At 28.4% G+C, this 12,542-nt stretch overlaps 1 protein-coding gene across 1 annotated transcript; it reads left to right on the plus strand.

Annotated features, from left to right (window-relative positions):
- The first annotated feature begins 3,467 nt into the window (after nucleotides 1–3,467).
- LOC136088092 (uncharacterized) lies at nucleotides 3,468–4,295 on the plus strand. The gene has a single exon (XM_065811749.1). The coding sequence runs from the start codon at nucleotides 3,468–3,470 to the stop codon at nucleotides 4,293–4,295; it is 828 nt and encodes a 275-aa protein (XP_065667821.1).
- Nucleotides 4,296–12,542: the final 8,247 nt, after the last annotated feature.

Consider the following 12,542-nt stretch of genomic DNA (forward strand, 5'->3'; position numbering starts at 1 on the left):
AGTGCAAAAATGTGTTGATCATATGACTAACCAACAGTGATTAATATACATTACCATTTGCCCCTATTATAAGCTTGGATCTTGAAATTTTCACTTTATTATCTTAGGTATTACGCTTGACATTTTGAAATGTAGAAGTAGGCTTTGAATTTGTTTATTGCCTAAACATCAATTTGTATTTTTCAATTGTTGTTGTTTGACTGATCCATGTTGTTCGGTCTATTTTCTGCCACTGATTAAATGACACCTCTTCATCTTCATTATTGTCAATAAGTGTGTATTACAGAACCTGTTTAAAAAAGCTACACCAGGGCAATTAGATCATTGATAAACCATACACTTGTTACTTATTACGTCACAAATAGTTTTTATCTTTGTAAGTACATTACCATTGTAAGTACATTACCATTGTAAGTACATTACCATTGTAAGTACATTACCATTGTAAGTACATTACCATTGTAAGTACATTACCATTGTAAGTACATTACCATTGTAAGTACATTACCATTGTAAGTACATTACCATTGTAAGTACATTACCATTGTAAGTACATTACCATTGTAAGTACATTACCATTGTAAGTACATTACCATTGTAAGTACATTACCATTGTAAGTACATTACCATTGTAAGTACATTACCATTGTAAGTACATTACCATTGTAAGTACATTACCATTGTAAGTACATTACCATTGTAAGTACATTACCATTGTAAGTACATTACCATTGTAAGTACATTACCATTGTAAGTACATTACCATTGTAAGTACATTACCATTGTAAGTACATTACCATTGTAAGTACATTACCATTGTAAGTACATTACCATTGTAAGTACATTACCATTGTAAGTACATTACCATTGTAAGTACATTACCATTGTAAGTACATTACCATTGTAAGTACATTACCATTGTAAGTACATTACCATTGTAAGTACATTACCATTGTAAGTACATTACCATTGTAAGTACATTACCATTGTAAGTACATTACCATTGTAAGTACATTACCATTGTAAGTACATTACCATTGTATGGCGTTGGTCTATATCAAGCAGTATAGCCATTGAAAATGTTCTTGATAATTATTTTTAACTTTTTTTTTCTGTTATGCTTATTTATAAAACAATTAACTGAAACATGAAAAAGTGATACTGAATCATGAAGAAATGATAATGAATCATGAAGAAGTGATACTGAATCATAAAGAAGTGATACTGAATCATGAAGAAGTGATACTGAATTATAAAGAAGTGATACTAAAACATAAAAAAACATGTTCGAAAAATATTTATAAAAGATTCGAGCATTTCAGCGAATGAAATAAGCGCAATTATCACCTGCAAACAAAAAAGAAAAATATCTTTTTATGCTCATAGTAATTTTTTTATACATAATTATAATTTTTTTCTTTTTTTTTTAATAATAGAATTTCAAACAAAAAACATACCTACCTTATTTTATTAAGTATGTTCAAACTACCTAAACAGTATAATACCAAACTACTATACAATACTTTATAATATATACAGACATGCACAGAGCCTTTGTGGTGTCAAGGGTTAATTTTTGGAAGATGCTTCAAATTTCAGCCGCCTGGCTATATTGAATTAAGCATGAATTTCACTGTTTATTGTTATGGTGTCTACTCTCACATTACAATTTAGTGAAAACAAAATTTGTTTCTGTATTAAGTATTGCTACATTTAACAACACTTGATATTCAAGCTTGGTTATAACCATATAATTATATATTATAACTTGGTTACAACTATTTAACTATGTATTATAACTTGGTTATATGATAAAACGATAACTAAAATACAAGATAAAATAAATGGAATTATTCATTTCAGCAGTGGCGGACTGGGCCGGCGGGACACCGGGACATTTCCCGGTGGGCCGGTCGAACAACGTTTAAAATACATCTTATAAATTTAATAAAAATTGTTAAAATTACAAAATTTTAAATTTTTTAGATTGCATTTTAAAAATAAAAAATCTTTAGAACGTTGTTGGCAGATCTTATTCTCACTTTTTTTTCTTAATTCTAATATTTTATAAGGTTATTTTTATATATTATATATATATATATATTGGGGAGAGTTGCCGAAACTGGAACAGCTCCTTAATTGGAACACTTAGCTTTATTTAGAAACTGGAACTTATTCTACTTTCATGAATATTTTTTCTTGTAAAGAAAATAATTTTCTTTATTTTTTGAAACTTCTAGTATTTAAACTTAAAAACTGCACGTATGTGAATAAAATTACTTTTTTTTAAAGAAAAAAATTTTTGCGATCTAATTTTATCGTTGCATTTAAACGATTACAGAAGCTTAACGATATTGAGTTTGATGATAATTTTTTTTTAATTTTAAATTTTAAAGGTTTCAAGTCTATGTGATATTAAGAGCTTATATCGTAAGTTGTTACTTGTATGTAAATATTTTGCTACAACACCATGGTCCTATGTTGCCCAGAATGGAACTTCAAAAGTTGCCGTAATTGAAACGATGTCATCTCATAACACGCTACTTGACGTCCGAATTATCAGAAAATTTCATTGCTCCGACTGTATAATATTTTTTAAAGCGAATTTCTTTTATAGACATAGTATTATTGTTAGACATTTGTTGCTTTTTTGGAATTGGTATTTAGTCTTGCTTTAAAGTATGAAATGATTTTTCACAAAATTTTTTTCATAGTCTAAAGTCTAGTCATAGTCTAAGGATATAAAGTTGATTGTAAACATCGTATACTTTAATTAACAAATCATTTTATCTTTTAGTAAAAAATAAGTTTTACAAAAGTTATACATTTCTATTTAACGGATAAACTTGTAAGACAACATAAAGTATATCCAGCATAAGTTTTTTACTGTATATAGAAGTTAATATATAAAGTTGCAAACTTTATATAGTTTATATAGATTTTGATTTATATAGTTAATGATTAACTAAACAAAAATGATGAAAAATAATGATAATATAATGAGTATATAATTAACTTAATCATATATGAATAACAAATAAATATATGAAAAAATAAGCCTGTAATAAGATTATAAAACTCTCCTTATGTATCTTCATTGTAATTTTCTTTTATTTTAGATGCAAAGACCACGAAAATATGGAAAATGGAAAGTAGAAAACTTGAAAAAGGCTGTTGAAGCAATAAAACAAGGAAAAATCAGCTTAAATGAAGCCGCTTATGAATTTTGTATTCCAATCGCAACTTTGTCAAGGCATATAAATGAAAAAAACAAAGTTGCTGTTGCAAATGTGAAATTTCATGGTCGACTTACCACCTTACCTATTGAAATTGAAACAGAACTAGCTGATCACTGTTTATTATTAGAATCGATGTACTTTGGATTAAGGATTGATGATCTTCGTTGTCTAGCATTTGATATTGCGGAAGCTAACAACATCACACATAATTTTAACAAACAAACATGAATGGTAGGAAAAAAGTGGAATTATGCATTTATGCAAAGGCACCCACAACTGTCGCTTCGTGGGCCTGAATCAACATCAATTGCACGTGCACAAGGTTTTAATAAAGAGCGAGTGCAATCTTTCATTAATTTACTTTCAAAGTTATACATGGAAGAAAAGTTAACTCCAGACAGACTTTATAATATGGATGAAACTAGTTTATCAACAGTACAAGATGGTCAGATAAAAATTATTAGTGCAAGGGGCAAAAAACGAGTTGGAATTATGACTAGTAGTGAACGAGGAAATTCAGTAACAGCTGTAATTTGTGTATCTGCAGCAGGATTTTATGTTCCACCAATGTTAATATATAAACGCAAAAGAATGAAGCCAGAAATAACAAATGGTGCACCTCCAGGAACTGTATTTAGTACTCAAGAGAAAGGATGGATGTCAAATGAAGGTTTTTTAGATTGGCTCAATCATTTCATTAAAGTTGTTAAACCTTTAAAACAATCAAAAGTTTTGTTGATACTTGATGGTCATGTTACACATTCAAAAAATTTGGCAGCGATATATCTAGCACGAAATGCTGGAGTGCGTATGGTATCACTACCTCCCCATACTACACACAGACTGCAACCATTAGACGTTGCGTTCTTTGGACCACTTGGTACATACTATGATGAAGCTATGCGAAAATGGATGCGGTCACATATATCACAACCAGTAACAACTTGGCAAGTTGCAGAATTATTTGGTGACGCATATAGTCAGGCAGCATCATTGAGAATTGCTATGAAAGGATTTCAGGCTAGTGGGTTGTGGCCTTTGGACATAAATGAATGACCAAATGAAATTGAGCACATCAAAAAAAATCACCATCGCCACCACAGCACACCACATATCACCACTACCATCCCAAGTGCAGGAGCTGCAAGAAAAAAAGACTTATGAATTGCGAAAAAAGGATTAAATATTTGTTGTAATTTTTATTTGTTATTACATCTTTTAAATATCTTTTACTAAAAAGCTAATCAATTAATTTTTCCTTTGAGCCATAAGTTTTATAGCTGTAATTTATTCAAATATTGGAACTGTTCTAATTAAAGAATATATGTGTTCCATTCAAGGAGACCAGTTGCCTTTATTGGAACAAAATGGTGCCTTGAAAAATCAAAGTTTATATCCAATAAGGGTGCGATCAATAGAGTCGAATCATTAATAAAAGCATAGTAGGGTTGTATATCTATATTATTTAATTCATAAATGTTTTCATAGTTAAGCGATCTTTGGTTAATAAATATTTTTTCCTAAAGTGTTCCAATTAAGGCAACTCTCCCCTATATATATATATATATATATATATATATATATATATATATATATATATATATATATATATATATATATATATATATATATATATATATATATATATATATATATATATATATATATATATATATATATATATATTTTTTTTATAATGTTATATTTATATAGTATAAAAATACCAAATACTGGTATTGCAATCACATAAAGAGAAAATATGTTTTTATACATTTATTATAATAATTTAGTATACTATCAATGCAAACTTTAAGAATAAGTTATCGATTAATTTTTGTTTAGGCGTTAATGGGTTAAATAAATACTTGTTGTATTATATTGTTAAATTAATTACGTTTATTATTTAGAAAAAATGGAAAAAAGAAAATTTAAAGGAGGCGCTCAAAAAGAGAGAGAAAAGCGACAAAAATTCATGCAAGAAGTTGCTAAAAATACTCTTAAATTAAGTGATATGTTTGTTTAAATTAACGATGATACTATTATGTGTCCCATTGGCGCAGATAAAGTTGAAAGATCAATTCTCGAAGAAATTACTTCAGTTTCAACTTCCACCCAGGCCAATAATGAAATGATAACACTAACAAACAAATTGTTTAATTTCTTATCAGATAATTGACCTTATGAAATATAAGGTCAGGAAATCAAAATTATGAAGAGTTTTTTAAAAAACATCCATGCCAACCAACCATTGATGACATTACAAATTTACCTTTTAAACCAAATTTAATATTTTATAGAGAAGATAAAGTAAATAGGCGTTGGGTATAATACATTTTGGAAAAAAATGCTCTATTTTGTACCATGTGTTTGGCTTACAGTGATATTACAAACGAGAGTTCGTTTGTAAATCGTGGAATGACGGACTGGAGGCACACTTTGCAACGTGTTAAAGAACATGAAAATAGTAAAACTAATGAAAATTGTGTAAATTGTCATATGCTCAAATCTAAAGGCAAAGATATTTATAATTTAATGTTCACAAATGAAGGAAGCATACGTCAGAAAAATATTATTGAACGAAAGCAAGTATTGGAAAGAATTATAGATGTTGTAAAATTAATTGGAAAAAGAGGATTAGCTTTTCGCGCTCACCGATCTGAATCTGTTTCTTCACTTTCACTTAAAAATAATCAAGAAGACCATGGTAATTTTTTAGAAATAGTATTGCTACTCTCTAATTATAACGCTGTTTTAAAATTACATTTATCAAGAGTCATCAAAGAAAAGAACAACAATTATGAAACATATTCGGGAACTAAAGGTAGAGGCAGTTTCATATTAAAACAGTGGATTACATTTAAAAATTGTATCAGTAATTCGACAAATGGAGCAGCAAACATGCGTGGACAGTATAATGGCTTCACCAGTTCACCTTATAACATGGTAACTTCCACATTAAATTCGTTAAAAAAATTTTCACGTGATTTTAGAAATGTAAAAGAAAAGTCAAATTCATTTGCTATACACTACTTGAAGAGGAAAATTGTGAAATAATTGTCGAAGAAGATTTTCGAGAAGAGAGATTTAGACGACGAAAGAGAATGCCCGACGAAATAACCGAAGATCATTAATTTCAAAACCCAATCGAAAAATATAAAATAACCACGTTTAACGTAATTATGGATACGACAATAAATACTATAGAAAACCGTTTTATGGAATCTTATAAATCATGGAAAACTATATGCAGACATGGCAATATTAGACCCTAAAAATTTTACCGACAATAAATGTTCAGAAAACAGTTTAGAAGAGCTCAGTAAATTACTAGTAAAATATCATAAAACAGTTACAGCGTCAAATTTAAGGGAGGAACTAACTGATTTAATGACAAAATGGGACGACTTTAAAATATCTAAACAAGATATATATAACACCGATGAATTAACTAATTCAGATTCAGAAATAATAAGTGAAGTATGCCTCAAAAACAAAAAGAGTTGCAAAAATTGTATTTATTGCTGTTTTAATTTCTTGGCTAAATATAATTTATATAGCAAAGTATACAGCAGTCTTTATATTGCATATAAATTTACTTTAACATTATCTTCGACGCAAGTAGCTTGTGAACGTAGTTTTTCCAAATTAAAAATTATAAAAAATAGACTCAGATCTTCCTTGTCACAAGATAATTAGCAGTTTTTGATGCTTATGGCGATAGAGAAGGATATTTTGGTTAATTTAAATAATTATACAATAATAGATAAAATAAGAGAAAATGCTCCTGGTATTAGTAAATATTTAAATGGTTAAGAATCTTTTGTTTATTTATTTTTTATTAAGTATGTATTTATATGTAATATTATATTAAAATGTTATTTTATATTATATTGTTGTTTTTTTTGAGGCCGGTCCATTTGGGGTTTCCCCGGCCGCTCAAATTTGCCAGTCGGCTACTGCATTTCAGCAATAAAATATTAATTAGTCAGATCACACTAACTTTGCTTTTCGGATATTTTATATTGCGATGACATCTTCGTACGATAAAACCTTGGCGTAGTCGTGTTTAATCACCATAAGGTTAGTAAGGCATTGTTCACTCATAGTTAATTGGAATTTTGCCTTGATGAGAGAAAACTTTCTAAAAGAGCGCTCTCCTTTAGCCACTAAAACCGAAATTGCAATGAATGTGCAAAGCAAAATGCAGATGGATGATAGTATTGACTGGAGCTATTTTGTTATAGATTGCGTTAATTAAAGAAAGGAATTCTATTTGTCTAAGAATACTTTATTGCTTGAGAACATCTCGATCGCAGATTTCTTCCTTATAAACTTTTTCTTTCTGGTTAAGTGTTTCTTCATCACTAGAAATACATGGATATCCCCATGTAAACAAAAATATGTCTGTTGTCTTTTAAGCGGTATCCATCCTTCTTTTTATCTACTAGTCTAGCGTGTTAAGAGCTACATTAAATACATTTGTCTCAAAATCTTTGGAGTTATTTTTGTGGAAGTGGGCTGTGTTCCTCGACTCGCTGAGACTTGTTTTTCTTGTTTTTGTCCTCTTTTTCTTGGAGGATATTGGGCCAAATAGAACGTAGTCAATTAAGATCATTTATTAGAGTCTTAAAAAAAATTTATTTTGTTGTCCATGGAAATGCTTTCTGATTGGAGAAGAAGGCTGACATTGTTGACTTATATAACAACTTTAAACCAGCTAAAAGTTAAGACAATGAATTCAAATAAAAAGCTTTTTTTTAATTAAGTTTTTATGCTGATTTTGAATTACTTGATCTTTAGTTTCAATATAAATATTTGGTCTTCTACTTCAACTTCAATAAAAGTGGTTATTTTGACAAAAAAAAAAGAGTTGTTAAATTAAATGGAATCTTTATTATTATCAAAATAGAATGGAATACTGTTCCATATCTGGAGAAAATGGACTACTGTTGCCATATCTTGGGGGGATCTTACAATGATCCCCTTTCTCTTTTAGACAAGGTGCAAAAACGTATTGCAAACATAGTTAGACTTGTTTTTGCAGCCAACCTCCAACTATTATCACGTCGTCATAAAGTTGCTTCTTTTTCTCTTTTCTATAAATCTATCTAATTCGTCTAGTTTTTTCCCTTGAACATCAGTTCTTTGGAAATTACTTCTTCATCTTGTTTTCCTGATTCATATAATTTGCAACCTTTTAAGTCGTCTGTCAATCGTTATCTTGCTCTATAAACTTCATCTTTTTTTCTTCCGGTAACTTTAAACTCTAATAGTGGTTGCTTGCAGCCTTGTTGGAAGTGAAGATGTGAATAAAAAGAAAAAAGAATCCGTGGTAAATATTTTTCTTTTCGCTTTATCAATAAAATACGTAATCATTATAAATACAACAAAAAATTAGGAATTACTCTATATAAGGAATTATTTGTAACATTTACTAGTGAAAATGTGAAATAACTTCATTGCAACCATCCCAGTAGGCACAAGAACGTTTTGCGAACGTTTTTAATGGCTCCGTGAAAATGTTTTTTATTGGTTTTTTAACGTTCATATGAAACCAGACCAGACCAGTGACCAGAAGTTTTTTAAAAACGTTTAGTGAACGTTTTTAAGGGTGTTTTGAACGTCCATATGAATCGTTTTTTATTGGTTTTTTGAACTTCGTATGAAGCGGTAAACAGATGTTTTTCTAAAAACGTTTTTTATTGGTTTTTATAGAAATTTCCTAGAAACCTTTTTTACATATAAGTTATTTAAGTAAATGACTTATATGTAAAAAATGTTATGCAGAAAAGAAAAATACCATAGAAATCTTTCATGCATTTCACGAGCATGTAAAAAAATGCATCAAAATGTAAATAATAATAAGAAGAAATAAGTAATATATAATTTCACACAGTATATAAAAGGAACAATACAAACGACATGTACTCCACATTTATTTAAAAATTACCAATAATTACTCTACACAATAAAGTTTTTTAAATGATCTATTTCCATAAGTTCCAGCTTTACTTAAACAATGCTATAACAAATTTTGATATAATTTCATCCAAAACATTATTAGCAGAAGCTGAAAAGGATCTTAAAAAATCATAGAATATATTTACTTAGATCACATTTCACTTTATTTAGGAAACCTTTATTCATAAATGTAAACAAGAATATAATGACAAATAAAACTTTACTTTATTATCAAAAATTATTTCACTTTTATCAAACCTTGTTATATCATTTATTTTATCATAAAAAAATAATGAATCTTCAAACTCTTTTCCCCCGGGATATCCACTGCAGATTACAACTTTTTGATTTCAGACTTTAGGCATGATAGCGCCATAAGTATTGCATATTGAAAACCTACCATATATATAAAAAAAAAACTAGAATAAAGTTAAATATTAATGAAAAACTGTTGTGGAAAACTGAAAATTGAATTAAATACCATAACATCTATTAAAAAATGAAAAGACAACATTTATCAACATACGTGTCCCACTTATAGGCTTAAAACTTGATGGCAGTTCATCATAACAATAAAGTGCAGTGATACTTCTCTGGAAGTCTTTTTTAAGTTGTTGAAGAAATGTTTCATGTAATATTTAATAACTTGTTAAAAATACATACACATTTTTTAACTTTTTGGAAAATATTTACCTGTTTTTATTTAGCATAAAATGTTGGATAAAAACAGATAAACTTACATTTGGCAACTTTTTGTACTGTAATATCAGGACTTGCTTCTCTAATATGCAAGCAATTGTAATGTGTTGCACTCAGTGCTTGATGAAGGGGGGGGGGGCTTAGGGGCTATAGTCCCAAGCCCCACAATTTTAGGGGCCTCGAACTAGTTTTGTGGACCTTTTCTATTTTTTATAGCTATTTTTTATGCTGTGTACATTTTTTATATAAAAAAGGCATCCAAAAAAAAATAGTCCCGGGCCCCAAAAAGTCTTAATCCACCACTAGTTGCACTTTTCGTTCTAAAATTGATACTAAAAAACAAATACAAAAGATTGCACACTCAAATCTTTTATATAAACTTACATTGAAGTATTTAGTTAGATATAACACCAATTTTAAAAAATTATTAAGAAGTTTGTATACATAAGCTAAATTTAAAAAAACAACCCGATTCTTGAAGTTTAGAACTAGAAGACTACGAATCACTTTATGCGTGCATCTTACATCTCTTTAGTTCTTTAGTCAAAATTTAGGTTCGTCAATATTTATAATTGCCATTTTTTATAAGGTGAAATATTTTTGTATTTTTTTACCAAACGTACAGTCGCTTTCTTAGTTCTTCTTGGAGCACCTTAACAGCTGAAAAAAAATTCATTGTATGTGATTGTGGATTGCTGTCAGGACTTTCTAAGTAAAGTAGAAATTTTAAATTATTAGCTTATTCTTCTGTAGATGTTTTTTTGTATTTTTATCAATAATTATGGTTTTAATTTAAGTGGATCTTTGCTGCAATGACTTACTATTTTTTGATTATTACTAAAATAACATAATAAAAAACATCCCATTCATCAACCGTTTCTTGACATTTAAAATATCTTTCTGTTTTTCAATATATTTATTGACATCTGATTTACAGGTAAATGGGCTGTATTTTAATTTCAAACAAGCTAAGATATATTAAAAAGAAAAAGGTCTGCGTAAGTCTTCAAAAATTAAACAAAAATTATACATTAATTACTTAAAATGTAAAACAAATGAAAATAAAATTATACATAAAAATTACGCTAAACTTTTTGAAAGCCTCAAAAAAAAAACAAAAAAAAAACATTATTTAAATTTACTAGATAAATATAAATTAAATTTTAAGCGCACTTGGTTTATAATAAGAGAAATTACTGGCAGCAAAAAAAGTACATCTCACCCTTTGCCAAACATAGTTAAAATTAATAATGAATTTTTATATGATAAAAGACAAATTAAGGAAGAGTTTAATAAATATTTTGTGTCTGTAGGACCAAATCTTGCAAAAAACATTCCTATAGCAAACAGCTTTATGATTGATCTATGTTTCCCTCTAAACTCTTACTTAAACTCTTTTGAATTATCTTTTGAAGAGTTTGAAATTGCATTTAAAATGTTGAAATCTAACAAAGCAGTAGGCCCTGATGGTATTAACGGCAACATTATTATAAGTTCATTTGATGTTTTAAAAGATATACTCTTTAAGATTTTTTCGCTATCAATTAAACAGGAAATTTTTCCACAAGCTCTAAAATTAGCAAAAGTCATACCAATATTAAAAGGTGGTGACGTTGAGAATATAAGTAACTATCGTCCAATTTCACTACTTTCTGTATTCTCTAAAGTTTTAGAAAGAATTTTGTACAATTAAATTTATAATCATCTTACTATAAACAATTTGTTATACAGCAATCAATATGGATTCCAAAAAAACAATTCCACTGAACATGCCATTTTACAATTTACAAGAAATATATCTGACTCATTTGAAAATTCTCAATTTACTTTAGATGTTTTCATTGACTTGGCAAAAGCTTTTGACACTATTGATCACAAAATTCTTTTTAAAAAGTTGGAGTGGTACGGAATTACTGGAAATATATTAATTTGGCTTAAAAGTTACCTAAATAATCGGAAACAATTTGTTTATGCAAATGATAACATATCATCTAATTTGTTAAATATTTCATGTGGAGTTCCTCAAGGATCCATATTAGGACCCATCCTATTTCTAATTTATATTAATGATCTACCAAAAGCTTCTAACCTAATGACAATTATGTTTGCTGATGATTCTAACTTATTTCTTTCTCATAAAAATATTTTTACACTTTTTAGCAACATGAAAATTGAACTAGCCAAAATTTCTGAATGGTTTAGATTAAACAAACTATCATTAAATATTGATAAAACTAAATGGATTCTTTTTCATCCTTATGGTAAAAAGCACCAGCTGCCAAGCAACTTACCCTTTCTTTTTATCGATAACATAATTATTAAAAGAGTTCTAGTGACAAGATTTTTAGGTGTATATATCGATGAAAATCTTGGAAAAGCCACATTGCTAACTTGTGCAATAAAATTTCAAAGAGTATAGGCATTTTATACAAAATAAGAAACTTTCTTTATAAACATACCTTAATTCAGTATTATTATTCGTTAATTCATTGCCATATTAATTATGCAAACATTGCTTGGGGTAGCACTTATAAAAGTAAACTTAAACCTGTATCGGCAACAGAAACATGTAGCACGTCTTATAAATTTCAAGGACCGTTTTGCTCACGCCAAGCCTCTTTTATGTGATATGAAAGCACTTAA

The sequence above is a fragment of the Hydra vulgaris genome, chromosome 12, assembly GCF_038396675.1.
Source record: "Hydra vulgaris chromosome 12, alternate assembly HydraT2T_AEP".
In the NCBI taxonomy this organism is placed as follows: domain Eukaryota; kingdom Metazoa; phylum Cnidaria; class Hydrozoa; order Anthoathecata; family Hydridae; genus Hydra; species Hydra vulgaris.

Bases quoted from the DNA above. Each gene is read 5' to 3' on its own strand.
- LOC136088092 (XM_065811749.1), top strand. From the start codon at position 3,468: ATGGTAGGAAAAAAGTGGAATTATGCATTTATGCAAAGGCACCCACAA.